The sequence below is a fragment of the Myxine glutinosa genome, chromosome 5, assembly GCF_964187855.1.
Source record: "Myxine glutinosa chromosome 5, kmMyxGlut1.1, whole genome shotgun sequence".
NCBI lineage: Eukaryota > Metazoa > Chordata > Myxini > Myxiniformes > Myxinidae > Myxine > Myxine glutinosa.
Genome location: NC_136265.1, coordinates 54254862 through 54278538, shown reverse-complemented (window position 1 = coordinate 54278538; position 23677 = coordinate 54254862). Strand labels below are relative to the sequence as shown.

Below are 23677 nucleotides of genomic sequence, written 5' to 3'. Positions count from 1 at the left end.
ATATTATTCCACTGCGCTGTTATTCTTCCTGTCTTCAGACTCAACACTATATCATCGTGATGGTCGGATGGCCCAAAATTCCACTCTTACATCCGCCACGGAAGGTGGACGGAAGTTGTGTTTTCACCCCTGTATATTTGTTTGTCTGTCTGTGAGCACGATATCTGAAAAACCTATGGACGGATTCGGACAACATTTTGTGGACAGGTTGGGGGTATAACAAGGACGAATTGATTCAATTTTGATGAAGATCAGGATCCGGATACTATAATTTAATTATTTAAGTGATTCTTCACCATTGAGAGATAGGGCCAAAAATGAGATACATAGTCTGTAGTTGAGGGGATATAAAACGTAATATCTCAAAAAATTAGGGACAGATTCCGACAAAACGTGGTGGACAGATTAGGTGTGTAACAAGGACGAATTGATTCAATTTTGGTGAACATCCGGATCCAGACACTAGAATTTAATTATTTAAGTGATTCCTCAACATTGAGAAATTGGGCCAAAAATAATACACAGCATGATATTACAAAACGTGGTGGACAGATTATGACTGAACTTGGTGGACGAGTTGGTTTGGTGACAAGAACAAGCTGATTAGATTTTGGTTCAGGTCCGAATCCAAATCCGGCCTATCAGTGGGATACAAACCATAAACTGTTCAGCATGGTGGAGGTACGTGCTCTACCTAGTGCCCTTCTAGTCCTCATTGCTCCATTCTTCAATGCAATCCCTTTGCTACGCCTCGTCTGTAGACCATCTCATCGGGTCATACACTGGCCCGTTTCGTGAAAAACACCAATACAGGGTCAATGGGCTGTACACACCTTCCGCTGTGAGGTCGACCATACAGTACGGACGTCCTCGTATGATCAACTCCTGCATGATGATGGCAAAGCTGAAGACGTCGGCCCTGAGTGTTCCGAGTCGACATAGTTCTGTATCTCGCAGCAGTTCTGGTGCCGTCCACAGCAGTTCTGCCATCCAGAGGCATATGGTGACATAGGTTACAAATCACTGCGGTATCGTCCCACCGGGCCTCATCAAGGAGGAAATGTCACAAGTCTGCGTGGACAAATCAATGTAAAAGTCTAATAATTATAATAGGTGTGTGTGTGTGTGTGTGTGTGTGTGTGTGCGTGCAGGTCTTCACCCCCACTACCTCATTATTCCTCTATGCAGCTTTCTCATCCCCCATCACCTGTTTTCCCCCTCATTTTCCTTTTCTCAATTTGCTTTCTTGCATACCTAGCGCATCGAGGGGGCTCCTTTGGCCGGTCCCTGCAGACCCATTGGGGGATTTTCTGCACACCGCACCTCATTTCCCCCATTATGGTCTTGTCGCCGCAAGTTACTTTCGCTTGCCGAGTCCCGCTGTGTTGTAAATGTTACAGCCCCACAGGAAATCTCTGTAACCACAACATTTTCATCGAAACGCAAGGTGACGCCGCAGTACCGCAGGGAGATGCCTAATCCCAATTAAGGAAGGTGTTTTAATCAACTGGCGACGGATCAGTTAACCTGCACCTGCTAAACGGGCCTCTCGACCACGGACAATGTCTCGCTTATATTGTCCGCAATGTCGATTGTTTGATACAAGGTGGAAGAGTTAGAATACAGAACAAAACAAGAAAAAGAGCAATCAGAGATTGCAAACCCTCGCCAGGATGTATTTTCAGTGGTTTTTAAGGCTTTTGTGTTAAAACAAATATGGCGGCCGAACCACGTGATCGATGACGTCATTATTTTTTTCTAAACTAATTTATTCCTAGATTATGCTCAATAAATTTCATCTTGATCGGATGAATTTTTGTACTTGTCGAATTATGACATCATAATGGAGGCAACTATGACATCATCGTTAACATATTTTATTCTCCATGGAGAGTTCTTTACAATGAGCCATGTTTCAATTTTTTTAATGCAGCGTTTTCGGAGATATCAAGGTGCAACGTTTTTCGGTTTTTCCAAGATGGCGGCCGAACCACGTGATCTATGACGTCATCAATATATTTTTTTTCTCCACCAATTTATGCCTACAGGACGCTCAATAAATTTCATCTTGATCGGATGAAATTTTGTACTTGTCGAATTATGACGTCATAATAGAGGCACCTATGACATCATCATTTAACATCTTTTATTCCCCATGGAGAGTTCTTTACAATGAGCCATGTCTCAATTTTTTTCTATTCAGCGCTTTCGGAGATATAGAGGTGCAAATGTTTTCGGTTTTTCCAAGATGGCGACCAAACCACGTCATCTATGACGTCATAATTATCATTAGAACATTCTACAGGTGGAGTTGCACCTATGGTGAAAATTTCCTGTCGATCGGTCCAACGGTTGCAGAGAAAATCATATTTATTCTGTGCGGACAAACAAACAGACAAACGGACTCAAGTGCAATACGCTCTCCTCTGGCGAGGGTAATGAATAGAAGAGAGAGGGGGGGGGGGGCAACAGCATGGTTGAAGGACAAAATAGAGGAAGACTTGGACAAATCATGGGTGTGTGGAGGAATGAGGGGCAGGGGAGGACGCATGGGGTGGACAAGATTGATACAGAAGGAAAAACTGGCAGAAGGAAAAAAGGAGTGATTTTGGTGAAACCCAAAAGCTTGAGTGACAGAACTTCTTGGAGAGGATTGTTGAGAAAGTAGATGGAAGGGTTGTCCAGTCGGTCTTTTCGGAGAGACAAAGTGAGAGTGTGAGATTTGTCAGGATTGAAAGACATGTTCCACTTGTTTGACCAGTCTGTGATTTTGTCGAGGTCTGCAGAGTGAGGAGGCTTCAGACTGCCGATCTGAGAGATGAGGAACGGAGCGGCAGAGTGGAGTCATCAGCAAAGAGATAGAGAGGATTTTTCAGAGAGTCGGAGAGAACATTGATTGAGACCAGTAAAAGCACAGGGCCCAGAATACTGCCTTGGGGAACCCCAGCCTTGACAGGGAGAGGAGATGAAAGGATTCCGTTGAATGTCACATGATGGTTGCGAGAGTAGAGGAAGTCAGTAAGCCATGTGTGCAGTTGGCCTTTGGTACCATAGGCAGAAAGTTTAGAGAGTAAGGTAGGATGCCAGACTGTATAAAAAGCTCGAGATATGTCCAGAGATGTACTGATCTCATGTCTAACACTGAGGGCCTACATCCATCATTGGGTGAGTAGAAGCAGCACGTCCAAGGTGGAGTAACCTGGTCTGAAACCAAGTTGGTGATCTGAGATGAGGTTGTTGGGGAAAAGGAAGATTTCATTTCAACTGAGATGATGGATTCCATGGCCTTGCTGATGATTGGAAGTAAGCTGATAGATCTGTAGTTGAGGTTGAGGAGATCCGTTTTTCTACCTTTTTATGTAATGCTGCGATGTTGGTGGATTTCCAAGAAGATGGAAGATGACCCGTGGTAAATGACAAGGTGAAAAGGGCAGAGAGAGATCATGTGCAAGACCAGCAGAGCAGGTTATAAGGACACGTGAGCTGATGCTGCCTGTTCCTGTTGCAGAGTCAGAGTCGAGGGTTGAAAGAACCTTATCAGGTACAAAACACACCAAGTCCTGGAGCAGTTGGGTACGACAGGGAAGGATGGGCACAGAGAGCGAGGGATTGGGTACACAAGATTTGTATGTCAAATGGTGGAGAGATCGAAGAGATGTTTTGTGTTCAGAGATCCTGTCGGTGGTGGATCTCAGGGTTTTAGAAGGTGGAGTTCATTCGCAAAGGTTATTTCTAAGGTGGGGATGAGGTGGTAGCGGTGTGCCCAATAGACCACCCTCGACCCATTGAAATGACGCCCTTTCCCATTAAATATGATTTATTTCTTTTGAACTATGAGGCAGTGGGCCTCGCCCAAGCCTTTGGACCCTGCGTGGATCAGCTTCTGCTTACCCTCAGCTATGGGTTCATCCCACGTAAGCCTCTGCACATCCATCAGTTCGTTGCAACCATGGTCGGTGATCTTGAGGACAAAACGTCCGTCCACCACACAGTTGCGCGACTTCAAGCGCCCGTGGACCAGCTCACGGTGGTGCAGATACTTCATTCCCTGCAGACGGGGCGATGAAGAGGGTCACTGCGGATCACAACTCGACAGGGACGTTGTGCAAAATGGCCTTGATGGATTCGTCAACAAAAACAGAGCCCACCACGATTGGTGATTCTTCTTCTTCTTCTGTCACTCAAACTCCGTAACTAAACTATGTGTGACACCCAAGTAAAAATTGAGAACCTCAAAGGATTTCAACCTGCCTTGATGAGGTCGAGCAGCAACGAGGATTTGAACATCCAGTCGAGCTTCATGTCTGCATTGTGGATGAGGTCCTCCAGGCTGCCCCGAGAGCACAGCTCCGTCACGACAGCCGCCACGCCGCAGTCGCAAAAGAACCCGAGGAAAGGGTTCACGTTCTCGTGCCGCAGATCACGAAGCTGTATGGGAGTGCAAGGAGGGGTGTTAGGGTAGGCCTCGGCTCGCGTCACGTGGTCCATCGTCCAGATCGTCATGGCCGAGCGAACCTTGCGAAAGACTCCGGTCGTTGCCTGCCGCAGCTCGCCGAACTTCCCTGCCGGTAACCGTTTCAGCCAAACCCAGTCGCCCTGCCAAACAACACCGAGGGCATACATCATGTGATAATGATATTCACAGTCACATGATTCACATGATGGTGATGTGGACGGTCATGATCACAAGAACCACCTTTAGAGGCCATTTTTCCCTGCAGAGCAGGGGTTGGCCTTTTTCGGGCACCGTGGTCCCCTTTTTGAAGCAATGTTCTGCGGCTGGATGCCCTTCCTGCCGCCAACCCTGTTAGTCGCCTCTTGCGGTACACAGGGAATTACCAGTGAACTGGTACTCAATTTGCCGACCTCGGAAGGATGACAGGCTGATTCAACCCCCCTGGTGTTAATTCAGCGATCGACCGGGATTTGAACCCAGGATCCTAGGATCCCAAGCCGGCACTCTAACCGCTAACCCGGCACCCTAAACGCTAACCCGGCACCCTAACCGCTAACCCGGCACCCTAACCGCTAACCCGGAACCCTAACCGCTAACCCGGAACCCTAACCACTAACCCGGCACCCTAACCGCGAAGCCAACACCAGGCTGGTCGTGATCACAAGACTAGACATAAACTCACATGTAAGGCAGCATCATCCCTTGCACACATGTATGACCCGCACCATGACTCGGTTTATATACGCCTAATATGTAATTACTTCTCTCAACATGATGTATCATCCATGCCGAAGCAGCACCTGTTTGCATCATTACCTGGGAGGTGGATATATGAACTGATGCAGTGCTCCCTCCCCATAGATCGAGGCAGGAATTGAAAGTTGGGCTGCGATACCTGTGCAGGATGGCCTCCCATTGCCGAAAGGTATGCCAGACAATGTGATGACGTCATATCCTATTGATTAATCGACTGAGGTTGTGCCAAAAAGATTGATTTACCATGGAAAGTGAGAAGTTGATTTTGCATCTGCCATATCAGGCCAGGTGACGGCACGTTGAATGAGTGTGACGGTTGTGCTGGTACCTCAAAGAGTGCCACACACGAGTTCTCAGGGTTAGGTGGGATGCTTTTTTCCGAGAGCGACTGACGCGGGGTCTTCGTACCCCTCATGTCTATCAAACTTCGCCCCGTGATGCTCGTCTTCCCATCTTCGGTGATGTGCTTAGACCGAGAAGACACATTCAATTCAGTACAGCAGGTAATGATAAACTCATCGTTGAGTACAATGGAATGTCGGGCCTTTCTGGGTCTAAGGCCCCAAATGAAGTCAAAGTGTTCGCTTACCTTGCGGTTCAGCTGTGGGTTCACAAATGTCAGGTCATCTATGGTCAAGAGAATTCTGTTTGGTCCTTTGAACATCTGCAGCTGTTGGAGGCGCCGTCTGGGACACAAAGGTTTGAGTGAAGGTGGAGAACGTAGAGGATGGAAATAAAAAATAAACTACAATGACACTCTGCGACGTCACGACGTCGACCGATATGCCTCCACCAACATTGTTACGTCATTATAATACTTGTACGAAGTTTGATTTAAATCCATTCAGCTGTTCTCAAGTTATCACATTTTTACCTCACATGACCTCTAACCTTTGGGCTTCGACCTCAGGACCCCAAGATCTAATCAGTCAATCTTCACATCATTATGCATACCTGTACCAAGTTTGAATTTGATCCCTTTAGCCATTCTCAAGTGAAAGACTTATTACAGACTTTGCCCTTTGACCTCTTGACCTCCTGACCCCAAAATCGAATCAGTTAATCTTTACATCATTATACACACCTGTACCAAGTTTTAATTTGATCACTTCAGCCATTTTCAAGTTACTAGGGCATGCCCGTACGTGGGTGCAAAAAAACATGCATGCAAACAACAACAACAAAAAAAAACTTTGAAACCACGTGGCAGTAACGACCACAGAACCCCCCCCTCTATTTACATGAAATGGTTTGGTCCATTCGCAACGACCACAGAACCCCCCCCTCTATTTACATGAAATGGTTTGGTCCATTCGCAAAGCCAAAGCGAACGGCGAACGGCTAAATCGCCATAGCTCGGTAACTACTTCTCCGATTAATTTCAAACCTTGAAAAGGCACATCCTCGGGTCCCCAGCAATATACCTGGCAAGTTTCAAGTATATCGGACCCGTGGTTGTCGAGAAACAGCGGTCACAGACACACAGACACACAGACACACACACACACACACAGACACACACACATACACACAGAGATTACTGGAATTATAGATAGATATACATATTACAGATTTTGACCTTTGACCTCTTGACCCCAAAAGCTAACCAGTTAATCTTTACATCATCATACATACTTGAACCAAGTTTTAATTTGATCACTTCAGCCGTTCTCAAGTTATATACATATTACAGATTTTGACCTTTGACCTCTTGACCCCAAAAGCTAACCAGTTAATCTTTACATCATCATACATACTGGAACCAAGTTTTAATTTGATCACTTCAGCCGTTCTCAAGTTATATATATATTACAGATTTTGACCTTTGACCTCTTGACCCCAAAAGCTAACCAGTTAATCTTTACATCATCATACATACTTGAACCAAGTTTTCATTTGATCACTTCAGCCATTTTCAAGTTATATACATATTACAGATTTTGACCTTTGACCTCTTGACCCCAAAATTTAACCAGTTAATCTTTACATCATACATACTTGAACCAAGTTTTAATTTGATCACTTCAGCCGTTCTCAAGTTATATACATATTACAGATTTTGACCTTTGACCTCTTGACCCCAAAATTTAACCAGTTAATCTTTACATCATACATACTTGAACCAAGTTTTAATTTGATCACTTCAGCCGTTCTCAAGTTATATACATATTACAGATTTTGACCTTTGACCTCTTGACCCCAAAATTTAACCAGTTAATCTTTACATCATACATACTTGAACCAAGTTTTAATTTGATCACTTCAGCCGTTCTCAAGTTATCGTGGTAACGAAAACCTATCACGGACGGACGGACGGACAGCCGGACGGACAACCTGAAAACATAATGCCTCCGGCAACTTCGTCAGCGGAGGCATAAAAACAGGTGTTCTTGAGGTGGTCGAGCAAAGGTTAATGGCAGTCAAAATGCAAATGAGCTAACTGGGGAAATGCAAGAAAATGGTGACCTGAGAGTTGGCGGTTGACCCATCACTTCCTGTCCCCTTCTCTCCTAATACAACTTAGTCAGGGGATGACCTGAGCAACCCGCCGAGGAACTAAAATACCTCCCCAGGTCATTCCAACAGGACGATGCGGCATCAATGCTTTCGAGCTTTCTTTGATCATCGATCCGACCAGATTGGTGTTCCGTTCATCGGACGTTGCGCCATCTGCATTCATCTGCCATCGGCATCGGTTGCCGATATACATTAAGAATCAACCCCATTGTCACCTTTCGTCCATTCGACGACATTATTTCATTTCCTAGCGACTCAGACACCGTTTTGTACAGCTGCGCATTACACCCTCATGAATTTCAGTGACAGAATGAACGTTCGTCATGAACGCATCACGAGGGGATTGACGCCGACCACTTTACAGGACACCCCTGAGTACCTGTGCCAAGTTTGGTTGAGATTAGGCAAGAAGTTTAGGAGTAGTGGGCGAAAAAACAAATCAGGTATTTTCCTTTTTTTGTGATAGAGATTTTAATAATTTATTAAATGTACAGGGCGTTTCAAAAAGATTGATACAGCTTTGACTTCCTGCCATTTCTTTGTTTTTTGACCTATACTGTTTTCCTTTTCAGGATTTGGTGGTGTTATGGTGGTATTTGTTCCCTGGGATTTATAGCTCTGTAGCTCAACTATGACATTGACAGTGGAGCAGAAGACAAAAGTGGTGGCTCTGCGGTACGAAATCATATGTAGGCACCCGCCGGAGGTTCTACCGGGAATATGACCTCAGAACATGTGATGGACCCACAAATTGTGCCATTCAACGTATTGTGAAACATTTTGAGCACAAGGGTACAGTGCACAACTCGAGCAAGGGCAACACCGCCGGCACTCCGAGGAGCTGGGCATCAAATCAACATCAGTCTGGCGTATCCTCACTCACTATCATCATCTCTATTAGGCGTAAACTGAGTCAAGATGACATGAGAAGACTTCATATGTGCAATTGGCTCAGTGACAGGATGGAGCGGTACCCCCAACTGGATCAACCTGATGTGGTTCAGTGAAGAAGCCCATTTCCACTTGAACGGTGCCATCAACAACCACAAAAATATTTTCTGGGGGGCAGAACCACCTGAGGAGATCACTGAGAGGTACCCGAAAGGGCCTAAGGTCACATGCTTCTGCACCTTCAATGCCAGATGGGTAATGCTCGGGCCTTACTGGTTTGAGAATGACAACAGCAGGACGGTGACGATCAACGGTGAGTGCTACCGTGCCGTGCTCCAGAGGTTACATAATGGTCTAGCCCAAAAGGTCACCCCAAACAAGCTCAACATGACCTGTTTTATGCAGATAGTGCACCCCCGCATACTGGTGGTGACACCATAACTTTCCTGCAGCAGCTCTAAAGAAACCGCGTCGTTGCCCTGGGTACCGCTCATGACTGGGCACCCCATAGCCCAGACTTGAACCCTCTGGACTATTGGTTCTGGGGGGCTGCCAAGGGCTCTGTTTACGTCAACCGCCCTGCCACACTGGATGATCTGAAGCAGGAGGTGTCAGACTATCTCCAGTCAGTTCCACATGAGACCTACAGGAAAGTTGGACAGAACTTTGGAGTCAGGATCAATGCCTGTCTGAACCGTGGAGGGGCACACATCGAGAACGTCAATTACAAGGATTTTGCGTAAATGCCAATTTCAGACCTTGGGCTCTCACTAACTCCAGCAGGGAGTTACTGCAATAGCAATCAGTGGTAGAAAATACCATGTCATAAGCTTTCAATAAATGTTTGGTTCACGTTCCTGAGGTTTCTGTTTATTTTTAAATAAACGTTTAAAGTTGTATCACTCTTTTTGAAACACCCTGTATTTATTTATTAATGTCATATCAAAGGTACTGTATGTAAACACCTGTGGTATGCTCTAAACCTTTCCAATTTCCAGAGGTGCTCACCAGAGGACGAATTTTAGAATTTGACCAGGGTACCAGCACACAATGGCATGCTCCTTTCAAAAAGTGCATTAGGATCTTAAACATATATCCATAAGCAGCAGGAACCTAGATAGATATCCTGCCCCAGGTAGGTATAACACTGGACCCACTGTGGCTGTACTGGCAGTTGTTTAAGTTTAGGTATTTAACCGACACCTGATTAGGGAATGGAGGTAACACTTAATTAAGTAAGAACAAAGATCAGACTTTCAAATGAAAGTAAGGAAAACATCAGGATTTAAACAAGTAGATCAAAGTAGACGAAGCAATCACTTGACTCAAGGGACAAATATCAAGAGGTACCTGAGCAGGTAAGTGAAGGCACCAGCTCCGAAAATAAGGCAAAGGATGACCACGAATACCAAAAGGACAAACATCGGATCCACACCTGGGGAATAAGATGGTTTAACTCCATTACAATCACTGAAGGAGCTTCAAAACATTTATTAATTAATTAAATTTTCCATCTTGTGAGATTTCCCTCGTAAAATGAATGGTGAAAGATCTGAGCAATGTCCAAGACCAGATACAAACACCTGTGCAAAGACGAAGCCCGTACCTCCGATACATGCACCCGTACGTTCAAACCAGCACTCGGCATCCGCTCGTGGGGGTCGACCCCCGGGGAAGTGAGCAGCACGACCCGTGGGGCTCAAGATTCCGGAGCCCGTGTCCAGGGAGAAGACGCGTGTCAGGCGCCCGTCTCTCCCGTCCGTGTCCAGCACAGCGTATCTTGCCAGACTCCCACCTTTCCGTAGACGCTGGTTGAAGCCGGGCACGTCCAGTTTGTCGGACGCCGCTGCCAGGACCGTACCGGAAGTTCGGACATGTCCGCTGGCATCGCTTGACGCGTGCAGAGCAGTAGCGAGTGCATACAGCGAGCTGTAGACCGTGCCGAAGAACGGAGAGACCTGCAGGTGTACCAGGGCTTCAGAATATGGTAGGGACAGTACCTAGACATTGAGGACTTATTCAATGGCTAGTAGGGTACCCATTCAACCTTTAGCAACAAGTACACAGGTGTATCAAGAAAAGCATTCCTCAACAATTCCTCAATATTGCAGATTCAGTGGTACATTGTGCTACGGTTTCCATGACAACCTATTGTGGATTGGTCAGGTTTGAATCAGGCCTCTGGGCTGGAAAACTGCACATTTTCAATGTCATCGTCCCGATTGATTGAGTCTGCGAGGGTTTTGGAGGATCAGTACGTAGCGGTAGCCGTAGCAATGCAAATTTAAAATACGGTAGACGATGAACAATTGTTATGACGTCATAATCTCAATTACACGTGGGGTTTAAAATAGAGAATTCGGCTCCGAATCGTGCACGTTCATATTCGTGATCCAAGTTGACGTCACGCCCTCGTGCTTCGTCCAGACATCGATCGGTTGAGCTCTGATTTGATCCGAACTACACCTGGAGATTCTTCATCTCACTGAATGGGGCCGTCACGCAGGTTATACTTCTGGAATATTCAACTCTCAATACTACAGACCCAAAGGGCTCTCAGGTGGAGCATGGCCTGGACAAAATGCTCTGGGGTTCGATTCCCGACTATGACCGCCATTTTCTGTAGTGCCAGCAGGGGGTCCTGCATGCTAGAGCTTCAAGCCTCAGAGTATGGTGTTTTAGGTGCCTCTTTTTTTTTTTTTTTTTTTACTCCATGTGTTTTTTTTTACCTCCCTCACCCCCCAATCCCCTTCCCACGCCTCCTCTCCCCAAGCCCTCTCCCTCCCAAAGATCTCCCGATGTCCCTGCTCTCAAATGTACTTGTGTGCTTCCCTCTCTCCCCATCTTGTCTCCCGCTCCCTTTATTTTGTCTTATGTGTCCGTTTGTTTTTTTCTCATTAATATTTGCTCTTACACGAGCCTCGATCTTGTATACGAAAAAAAGGGGGGGAAAAAGGGTCCAAAACACCTTACTCTGAGGCCCGAGCTCCAGCATGCAGGACCCCCTGCTGGCACCACACAAAATGGCGGTCATAGTCGGGAATCTAACCCCAGAGCGCTTTGTCCAGGCCACGCTCCACCTGAGACCCAGTGAGCCGAAGGTTTCCAATCTCGAGCCGAATTACGCTTGCGAACATTTCCCAAGCCCGTTTGCCTGTTATTGTGACGTCACATGTTACTAAAGTCGTTTTGTAAAAGCTCTCGAGTTACCAAACAAGTACAACGTGTAATGAGGAACCAAAGCAGTCACAGACATAATCCCCACTCCAGTGATGTCATGCGCTCGCTGGACTTACACAACGTGGAGCCTCATACATTTATTACGTATGCAAATTTGGCGGAGTTTGCAACTTTCCCCAAGAATGCTTCCCACGTGCCCTCTTTTTAATGCCCGATTCCTGGTCAATAGATTCCTCAGATTCAGGTTCTGTGTCCGGAAGAGTGAGGTGGTGCCTTGGTGGACGTGAGGACATTGGATCGGGTCATACAGGTCGTGTGTTCAAATCCATGTGAAAGCCACTGTATTATAGGGATTTGGATTGCCAGCTTCAATATAACGAGTTAATATCAGGAGAACTTCCATGAATTGTTCGGAATCCAGCTGGCTCATTAACGACCTTGAGGGTGCGGTGATGCTGGTCCACCCACTGTGGTCCACTCTTTGTCAATTGTTAATGCGTACATACCTTACTACTTAAACAAGCATTCTGAGTATTGCGCTGCAATACATGTCCCCTACCGGCAGTCTGTCCTCCGGAAAACTGTTGGGGAAATTACCAAGGGTTCTTTACCCACAGATTCTGAATCGTTCCCAATCGCTAATTACCTCAAGACGGGCTCACCTGTGATTCGCACTCGGGACTTCGATTTATACACCTTGCAGACAGGTCAGCAGAAGCACCATAAATAAGTTGTTGATAAAGAACCTTTCGAGTCGCTAAATATCAGTAATTTATTATATTTTCCGGTTCACGATCAATGATCGATGTGTATATATATGTTGCTCGGCTTGGCTCCGCCCCTCCGGAAAGCGCACGCTGTGTCGCGCTGTTGACGCTTGCGCGAGACGAGGCTGAGGGTGTGCGGTGCGGCTTGAGGAGAACTCTGGAATAAACAAGAGATATCCATTTTTAAAATATTTTCGTTTAATTAACGATATCTGCCAAACCACGTGCCCTATCGCAAATTCCAAAAGGACATTTTAGTAGATTGACGTGCTGAACAGATCTGTGAAGTTTCCCCTCGATTGGATCAAAAATGAGGGAGGAGCTCGGTTTTAAAGGTTCATGCTGAAAAACGTCATAACTCTGAAACCATGTGACGCATGACGTCATGCTCGCTGACCTTTTTGTTCGTCATGGGTATGCGATTCTGCCTGCAAACTTTGGCCTCGATCTGTTCAGCCGTTGCAGAGAAAAAGGGGTTTTCGTGTTTTCATGAAAAACAATATGGCGGCCGAACCACGTGACCTGTGACGTCATAATTACCATTAAAATATTCTACAGACCGAGTCCCTCCTATAGTGAAAATTTGATCTCAATCGGTCCTATTATTGCAGAGAAATTGGTTTTTAAAGGAAATTAAAACTTAAAATGGCACTGAGTTAAGGATCATCAGAATTATCAGAATTCCCAAAGTTCAAAGTGCCATAACTTTGTTAAAAATGATCGAAACGTCGTGAAGTTCGAACTTGATCTGTAACTTAACATGAGGAAACCATGTACCAAGTTTGAAATCATTAGCATGAAGAGTTTAGAAAAAAAAGTCCGGAAAACTGTTCTTTGCGTGACGGACTGACGGACTGACAGACTGACAGACGGAGGGACGGCGTGCAAACCTATAGTCCCCTCCGGTGTACACCGGTAGGGGACTAACAAGACCGATAGTCTTAACTGGGCTTGGATCTGCTGAGTGGAGGATCTGCTGTCCCCTTGTCATGTGACCAGATCCTCAGTTCTGATTGGTGGACGTTTGTGAGGGAAATATACACAAACACCGGATGGACAGGCAAACGCTGTTCCAGACAGCATTGCCCTACTGGCTACACCGTAAAAATATGGCTACCGAACCACGTGACCGATGATGTCATCAAATTTATTTTCTCGACCAATTTATCCCTATATCACGCTCAAGAAATTTCATACTGCTCCGATCAAGTGTTCTACTTGTCGATTTATGACGTCATAATGAAGCCACCATCATTAACATATGTTATTCCCCATGGGGAGTACTTTACAAAGAGCCACCTTTCAATTTTTCCATGGAGCAGTTTCAGAGATATAGAGGTGCAAAGTTTTTTTACAAGATGACGTCCGTACCACGTGACCTGTGACGTCATAATTATCATTTTAAAAATCTACAGGAGGAGGCGCACCTATTTTGAGAATTTCGTGCCAATCAGACCAATGGTTGCTGAGAAAACTAATTTTAAAAGGAATAAACCCGCAAAATGCCGGTGGAAGGGACACATACATACATACATACATATATACATACATACGGTATGGCCAGGCAAATGCTGTTCCCAGATGTCATTGCCCTACGGGACTTTGTGTTGTGGTATTGACCATGACAGGGAAGCACGGGCAGACAAGACCCGTACATGGTCTTGAGCCAAGGATAATGGATCAGACAAGACCCATACAGGTACAAGGGCTGAGCCTTGCATATCGAATGCCATTTATACATGACGTCACTTTTTGACGTCACGGATTGCACGTATATCCATTTGGTACGGTGGTGTGGATTGGCATCCAGACATACCTCGTGCAATGGACCTGCGATCCGCAGCTCGCCCCGCCGCTCCGCTTCCTGGAGCTGTTCGTAAAAGCTTCCATTCTCGGACTCCAGCGTGATGGTCAGCACGGCGTCGTACGCGGCTCGCAGTCGGCTGTTGTTGGTCAGAGCCGAGTAGCTGGCGCTACCGTGTGGGAGGCTGTATGTGAGCGTGTCGTATGGTACGAACACGTGCTTCCCGAGCGTCATGCCCAACTCATGCGCCTTTTCCAGGAGCACGCGTTCCTCGGGGCCCCCAAGCAGCGCCGATGGCATGCACATGATGATCACTGCAATATGAACAAGAAAAAGAGCAATCAGAGATTGCAAACCCTCGCCAGGATGTATTTTCAGTGGTTTTTAAGGCTTTTGTGTTAAAACAAATATGGCGGCCGAACCACGTGACCGATGACGTCATCATTATTTTTTTCTCCACCAATTTATGCTTACATGACGCTCAATAAATTTCATCTTGATCGGATGAAGTTTTGTACTTGTCGAATTATGACGTCATAATGGAGGCACGCACCTATGACGATCATCATTAACCTATTTTATTCCCCATGGAGAGTTCTTTACAATGAGCCATGTCTCAATTTTTTCTATTCAGCACTTTCCGAGATATAGAGGTGCAAAGTTTTTCGGTTTTTCCAAGATGGCGGCCGAACCACGTGACCTATGACGTCATAATTATCATTAAAAAAATTCTACATGTGGAGTTGCATTAATGGTGAAAATTTCCTGTCAATCGGACCAACGGTTACAGAGAAAATCATATTTATTCTGTGCGGACAAACAAGCAGACAAACAAACAGACAAATAAACGGACTCAAATGCAATACCCTCTCCTCTGACGAGGGTAAATATGGGGTAGGAGCAAATCAGCACCACGGGGATGCGTACATATATTCACTCTACTCTGTAGACCCCTTAATTCACCCCAAAAGCCTGGCAGAACACTACGTGCCTCTCTCACCCTAAATACGCGGCGTACTGTTACCAACCGGTCACAATAACTCTCTGCTATAATAGTGGGTTGTTGACCAAAGGTCTACTTGGATTTTTGTCGAGGAGCACGAAAACCCACCAGCGAATGCTTCAAAACAAAGTACTGCGTCACAATAGGCCTACGTCATCGCATTGTCTAATGAGAATCTAAATGAAGACAAAGCATCGATCTTTGTGCTTTGTGCATGTAAAAAATTTAACAATAAAAAAGCCAGGACAACCTTCTAAATGTTTTGCACAACTGAAGCCCCGGTCTTGTATCGTATTTAGCTACTTCGTCCGCTGTAGTTTTGGTGATGTCCCTAAAACTTCCCTCCAAATTGCTCCAACTGTCCTCGAGAACAACAACGGTCTGTCTATAAGGTAGTTCGACTGGGCGACAGGGTAAATGGTCAATATCTGCTCAACATCATCGTACCGCGCACGTGCTGCAAGAGCTGCACCTCCCGCAAGACTGCCTCGGCCCCGATGCGTCCTTGACCCGTTCCGGCCACCAGGGCCACAGGTAGGCCCAGGATCCGAAGGGCCGACGCCAGTTCACGTGCCGTGCTGAGCCAGAACGCCCGGTCGGCCGCCAGCACGGCCAGGTGTGCCCATTGGAAGTTCTTGAACATGGCGTAGAGGACCCGCGCGTGCGGAGGAAGTGGGTTCCAATAGGTGGGAAAGAGACGCGCATCGCTCAGCGCTGGGTTCGGACACGCGGTAGTCACCATCGCTTTGTCCCAGGCTCCCGCCAGGAGTCCCGCGGCTCCGCAGTACGTGGGGTCCATCGGACCCACGAAGGCCGCGACACGGTCTCGCAGGGACGCAAAATCCTCAAGCGCACGGGATGCGCTGCAGCTCTGTCGTACAACGACCGCCTCGAACCAGAACCCGAGGTCCATGGAGCGGTCATCGTTGATCCGACGCACCGCGAGCGCGGCGGCGGCCTCCGGGTACACGTTGGCAAAATGGGGTTCGCACGCCCAAGGACCCAGTACTGCGGCACGGAACGAGGCACCGATGGTCAGTGCGCTGCACATGAACACGTACAGCAGCGTAAGGGCGAGCGGTCGCGGCCACAGCCACCAGTGGTCATGGGGTGATCCCGTTAGCGGGGTCGAACTTTTGAGCATCTTCGCATGGTCCGGGTACTTGGCGAGTATGCGGGACCTGCGGAAGGACGGATGTAAGTGAGAGCATACTCAACGGACACAATACTCTCTGTTCATTGAATTATTACAGTTTATCTTGATAGTGACGTCACAATCGGAGCAACATGTTAGAATAGAATACACACACAGCTCTGTCAATTGTTATGGTTTATCTTGCTAGTGACGTCACCATAGAAGCAACATGTTAGAATATAATACACACACTGCTCTTACAATTGTTACGGTTTATCTTGCTAGTGACGTCACAATAGGAGCAACATGGTAGAATAAAATACACACACTGCTCTTACAATTGTTATGGTTTATCTTGCTAGTGACGTCACAATAGGAGCAACATGTTAGAATAAAATACACACACTGCTCTTACAATTGTTATGGTTTATCTTGCTAGTGACGTCACAATAGGAGCAACATGTTAGAATATAATACACACACTGCTCTTACAATTGTGATGGTTTATCTTGCTAGTGACGTCACAATAGGAGCAACATGTTAGAATATAATACACACACGGCTCTTACAATTGTTACGGTTTATCTTGCTGGTGACGTCATCAAGACCAAATTGTCTGAGCATCAGAATACCTCACCTTTGTGGGTTTGTTACATAATTGAGCGTTTGCATATATAAGGTAAGAGCACGAGTTCATTTCACAGGTTGTCCAAGGGAAAAAGTAAAATGTTTAGGTATGGTATAAAAAGTACAGGTAGATGGAAAAGATCACTCCAATGAGTAAAATGGTGTAAACAGTACAGGTAGATGGAAAAGATCACCCGATGAGTAAAATGATATAAAGAGTAAAGGTAGATGGAAAATATCACCCCAATGAGTAAAATGATATACACAGTACAGGTAGATGGAAAATATCACCCGATGAATAAAATGATATAAAGAGTACAGGTAGATGGAAAATATAACCCGACGAGTAAAATGATATAAAGAGTACAGGTAGATGGAAAATATCACCCCAATGAGTAAAATGATATAAACAGTACAGGTAGATGGAAAAGATCACCCGATGAGTAAAATGATATAAAGAGTACAGGTAGATGGAAAATATCACCTGACGAGTAAAATGATATAAAGAGTATAGGTAGATCGAAAATATCACCCGATGAGTAAAATGATATAAAGAGTACAGGTAGATGGAAGATATCATCCGACGAGTAAAATGGTCTGCGAGGCAAGTCAGGAACGGGATGATACGATTGATGATACGATACGATTGCCATACTGGACCAGGAGCCCAGAAGGTTTATTCAAGTGAAAAGCGCCGAAGCAACTGACCACGTGGGTTGAAAGGGTTCTACCCCCACATCACAAAAATGCATTGCTGCCGGGTCAGGGCCGGTGCCTTCCTGCCCAAATCGCCCAAAATAGGGACGCCATTACCGAAAATCCTATTTTCATCAATATCTGGAAAACTATACATGGCAGTATCACAAATCTGGTGTCTACACCCATGTTTTCATGGTCAATCATTATAAAAATGCATTTCTCCTTAGCCAGGGTTGTGTCTTTCCCGCCAAAAAGCACCCAAAGTAAGGAAACCATTGCTGAAAATCCTATTTCCCTCAATATCTGGACAACTATGCATGGCAGTATCACAAATCTGGTGTCTACACCCATGTTTTCATGGTCAATCATTACAAAAATGCATTTCTCCTTGGTCAAGCCCAAAAGCACCCAAAGTAAGGATACCATTGTTAAAAAAAATATACTTTCCTAATTATCTGGAAAACTATACATGATAATACCATATGCAAAACAGTGTTTAGACTTTAAACACTTTTCTAAACACTATGTTGCACCACGTTTCTAAACAAGTTTAAATTTATGCTAAACATGTTTAGGAAGTTGATGGCTTGTGTTTATTAAACAGATGGTGTTTATGAATTTGACATTTGTGTTTAGGTTTTAAACATTTTTAGAAACGTTGTGCAAGAAAAGTGTTTAAAGTCACAAATGACGTGTCTACACCCATGTTTTCATGGTCAGTCATTACATTGACAACATTTACAGTGTTTAAAATATCTAGTTCACCATGCATTACCTCAACAATGGTGTATTATGGTATTTCCATCCAACTTGTGTCCTAAACTCACAACTTGCAGAGTCATTGTCCTTCAGAAGGAAAATAGTCCTGTTCAATGACACTAGGTGTTCTGACATCTCTGCATTTTTACGTGTCTACTCCGTCACTCTCATCACTAGTATTGCTGTCCTCACTCCAAGTACTATCGACGTCTGATTCCTCGTCATCTATGGAAGCCGCTCCAACTCTGTCTCCGTCATCCGTAGGTAGGCCTGTGAGGGACTCTGGTACTGCACTTCCTGGGTACCAATCTGGTCCAAAGCAGTTTTGAGTCAACTTCCATCCATAGTCTGTGGGACTTGCCCCACCTGTTGGATCAGTCTGATCAGCCCTCTTCCAGATTCTTGCCACATATCGGGCTCTTTTGATATGATTACCAAGTGTCTTGCTGCATGGGGGAAGAGAAGCACAGTTTATCTTCTTGATTCTGGCAAGGGGCTCCTTCTCATTACCACCACTCATGCGCATGAACGCCTTGTATCTGGCTTCATGAATGTCAGAGGTTTTGAACCCATACAGCGAGCAGACAAAGGCAGTAACACCTGGAATGTCTACTTCCTCGGAAGTCAGAGATCGCAATGCCATCATATGAGCTGGATCTGATTCCATCCACTGGAGGGGCTTAACTTTGCCCTTTCTGAAGAAACATGATGTGAAATCACAACCAGTCAGGGCATGAAGGCCGATGATTGCTTCAGTTATACCAGGCCGTTTCTTCTCACGAATGGCAGCTACTTTAGAGACACCGATGTACCTTAGGTTGTTGCCAGATCCATAGTCCATGATGATGCTGATCCCTTCCGACCTTCCAGAGAGCCCAAGCAGAATGATGAAGACGTCCGTATCGGTGGACCTCACCAGAATGTTACCAGTGGAAATGCTGTTTGCATGAAAGGCAATGAGAGTATCAGCCTCTTCATGTCGAGATTGGAGAAGATCATCCCCGTCATTCTTCATCGCCATGCGCACACCACCATGTGAAACATACAATGTTTTTCTTCCAAGGATTTGCCCATATTGAGGCTTCTTCCATTCCTCCATGATGAAGTGGGCGAACTCTTCTTTGAATGATCCATTTTTTTGTAACTCTGTGCCACTCTGCCGCTGAGCCTGATCAGGCCCGGTAATTACAAATGCTTGAGAAGTAGTTGAACGACGCAGGTTTCGCTCAGCATCTTTGATGGACGGTGACTGGTACTTGTCAAATACTAACTGGATTTGCTCTCCATGACTCGAGGATACCTTCGTCAAAAGATCCCTAGCCATGGTTGCGTATGAGGACTTGATGTTAACCCTGGCTAAGGAGAAATGCATTTTTGTAATGATTGACCATGAAAACATGGGTGTAGACCCCAGATTTGTGATACCGCCATGTATAGTTTTCCAGATATTGATGAAAATAGGATTTTCGGTAATGGCGTCCCTATTTTGGGCGATTTGGGCAGGAAGGCACCGGCCCTGACCCGGCAGCAATGCGTTTTTGTGATGTGGGGGTAGAACCCTTTCAACCCACGTGGTCAGTTGCTTCGGCTTGAATAAACCTTCTGGGCTCCTGGTCTATACAGGTGATGATTGATCGGTCATACAGGTAACGACCTGTGTAAAAAGACAGTCCAGACTATAAATAAATAAACAAATCGTCATCTGTTAAAAAGGAATCGGTAAACGGTAAAAATACACACCTGTTGAGTAAAAATACACAGGACATGAGTTGAGATCTGACCACGTTTCCATGGATCATCACAATAAACAAGAAAACTAGAGAGTTCATAGAACACCACACCCTGCGCATTATTCAGGTATATACGTCAATTTGAATAAATAATGATTTTAAAGATAGTTTTTAAAAATCCGGAAGTTTAGCGCTACTGAAGCTACTGTTATACACCGTTGGTATGCACTAACAAGATGACGTGGAGTCGCAGCTTAGGAGATGGAGGCTTTATTGATCACCATATAATGCAGCGTCAATCGACATTATACGTAGCCATATTAGCGGTCTCTTCTTCTCTCAATAAGCACACTCGCACATGTCACGCCCACTAATGTGATGTATTGATATATGTCATGTTTTTGAAAGTATTATGACAGTGATTTGTGTTCTATAGTCTTCAAGTATACAGTGCCTTCAGAAAATATTCACACCCCTTGACTTTTTCACATTTTGTTGTGTTACAGCCTGAATTTAAAATGTATTAAAGTGAGATTTTTTTTGTCACTGATCTACACGTAATACCACAGTGGATTAATTTTTTTGAATTGTTTTTACAAAATAATTAAAAATGAAACACAGAAATATCTAATTTACACAAGTATTCAAATCTGAGTCAATACTTTGTAGAAGCGCCTTTGGCAGCGATTACAGCTTCGGGTCTTCTTGGGTTTGTCTGTATCAGCTTTGCACATCTGGATTTGGGGAGTTTCTCCCATTCTTCATTGCTGATTTGCTCAAGCTCTGTCATCCTTCTACGCTCTTGCTCTGAAGCCATTCCAGTGTTGCTTTCACTGAATGCTTGGGGTCATTGTCCTTTTGGAATGTAAATCGTCACTGCAGTCTGAGGTCTTTTGCACTCTGAAGTAGGTTCTCTTCTAGGATTTGCCAATATTTGGCTCCATTAATTGTTCCCTCTATCCTGACAAGTTTCCCAGGTCCTGCCGCTGAAAAGCATCCCCATAACATGATGCTGCCACCACCATGCTTCACAGTAGGGATGGTGATGGGTGGGTGATGAGCTGTGCTCGGTTTCCACCCTTTAAATTCAGGCAAAAGAGTTAAATTTTCATCTCGTCAGACCACAGAATATTTTGCCTCTTGCTCTGAGTCTTTCACGTGCTTTTTTGCAAACTTCATAGTGCTGTCATGATCCTTTTTCTCAGCAATGGCTTCCTTCTGGCCACTCTCCCATAAAGCCTAGATTTGTGAAGTGCAGCAGAGACTGTTGTCCTTCCGGAAGGTTCTCCTATCTCAGCCAAGGAATTCTGTAGTTCTGTCAATGGCCATTGGATTCTTGGTCACCTCCCTAACCAAGGTCCTTTTTGTCCGGTTGCTCAATTTGATCAGACGACCAGCTCTATGAAAAGTCCGGGTAGGTCCATCTTCTTTCCATTTTCCTAATGATGGAGCTCACTGTGCTCTTGGGAACTTTCAACACTCCAGAAATAGTTTTACACCCATCCCCAGATGCGAGATTCCAGTGTCGACTCCAGGATGCAATATTCCAGTGTCGACTCCAGGATGCAAGATTCCAGTGTCGACTCCAGGATACGAGATTCCAGTGTCGACTCCAGGATGTAAGATTCTAGTGTTGATTTGCCCGCCATCATGTATACTCATCATGTATATTTTTTTGTATACAAGATCGAGGCTCGTGAAAGACCAAACATTATTCACACAAAAAGTCAAACCGACACAGAAAACACAAAATAAGGGGAGCGGTAGACAAGATGGGAAGAGAGGGGGAAGGACACAAACAACATTTGAGAGCAGGGACATCGAGAGAAATGTGGGAGGGAGAGGGCTTGGGGGGAGGTGGGAGAGATATAAAACATATGGACACTGCAAGGACTTCCAGGAAAGAAGTTGTGATTTCAAAAAAGTGTATCTGGGGTGAATTAACGGGGGTTAGAAAAGATCAAGGTTTTGAATGGGGGAAGATAAGAGATCGTGGTGAACAGCTGTTTTAAAGACCTGGAGGGAGGAGTGGGATTGAAGGGAGTGGGGGAGTTTGTTCCAGAGGCGAGAGAAAAGGGGAATGAAAGAGTGAAGGTGAGCAGAGAGCCTAGATTTTGGCAGTTTAACCATAAGAGGGTTGCAGGCAGATCTTGTGCGACCTGCAGGAATATTTGGGGGACAGAGCACAGAGAGAGCTGGGGGGCAAGGCCGGAGAGGAGTCGGTAGAAGACAGAAAGACCACCAACCTGCCTGCGGTGAGTTCTCCTGGAAATTCCATTCATTCCGCAATGCTGCGTCTTTTACATCATCGGTTTGTTAATGTTTGCGGACCAACATGGACCAATCCGATGGAAGCCATGTCGATATCCAATTTCGTCATGGCACATCCCAACATTGTTCATCTTACTGTAATTCACCAAAGGTCCGTCTGTCCGTCTGTTCCAAGGTACCGCAAAAACGGCTGAACCGATCGCAACGAAATTTTGGGTGGGTAATCCTGGGACCCCCTGGAGTAAAATAGGCTATATTGTTTTTCCAATTTTTCCGATTTTCCAATTTTTCCAAATACAATGGAATAATATTTACTGATATGAACAGTGATGTGGCTTTTATTGAAATTCTACAAATACTGTTTAGATTTTGATGATTTGCATGTGATATGATTTAACAGATGTTTATATGAATCATTTAAAATAAAAAGCCTTCAATTTCTGATATTTTGTCTTTTCATTTGGGCCTCCCAATTGAAGCCCCGCCAATAGGGCGGACAACGTTGCTAGTCCCAATAATTTGCTATATTTGGGCTTCACCAACCAAGTCTTCCATGGGCCATTGTAACGCATTTGGCAAATCGAAGTACGCAACTACATCGTTGCCTTATCCAAACCTTGATGTTTGTTCTTTCATGTTTGTTTTTTCTTTATGTTTTTTCTTTCAAAATGTTTTTTCTTTCAAGTTGATATCCCTACTATGCTGTACTTGCACAATGACGTTGGCCTGGTGATGGATGCCAGGTACAGCCTTCATGTTGAGCGTAAGAAAAACAAAAAACAATCATGAATGGTTTAAAAATAAATAAATATATAATATACTGGAGAGTTCATAGAACACCTTACCCTGAGTCTTGAGAAACAAGGATATGGGCGGGGTCTACGAGCGGCAAATTTGATTGGGCGAGACGACGTAAAATGCCGAAATATTTTGTCCAAGTACCGCTAAACAGAAGGGTTTTTGAAAGTGACAAAAAGGCAATTTGCGTTCTCCGGGGTTCAAGTATATAATTAAATTGAATTAAATAGTTATTTTAAAGGTCGTAGAAAAAGAGAATCCGCAGGTTTGCCGCCGTTGATGCC

General features: G+C 45.1%; 2 protein-coding genes across 2 annotated transcripts in view; one reads left to right on the top strand and one right to left on the bottom strand.

Annotated features, from left to right (window-relative positions):
- LOC137428605 (retinal guanylyl cyclase 2) overlaps window positions 1-7844 on the bottom strand; it is a 30161-nt gene extending 22317 nt beyond the window's left edge. The window contains exons 1-7 of the mRNA XM_078778078.1: window positions 7679-7844; window positions 5802-5898; window positions 5541-5678; window positions 4516-4596; window positions 4252-4428; window positions 3892-4048; window positions 834-983 (exon numbers count right to left, since the gene is read on the bottom strand). Coding sequence (XP_078634204.1) covers window positions 834-983; window positions 3892-4048; window positions 4252-4428; window positions 4516-4596; window positions 5541-5678; window positions 5802-5898; window positions 7679-7701 — 823 coding nt within the window. The 5' untranslated portion in view covers window positions 7702-7844. The remainder of the gene's footprint in view (window positions 1-833; window positions 984-3891; window positions 4049-4251; window positions 4429-4515; window positions 4597-5540; window positions 5679-5801; window positions 5899-7678) is intronic.
- Window positions 1-23677, top strand: part of LOC144892275 (uncharacterized) — a 341101-nt gene that overhangs the window by 179981 nt on the left and 137443 nt on the right. The gene's annotated exons all lie outside the window — the stretch shown is intronic.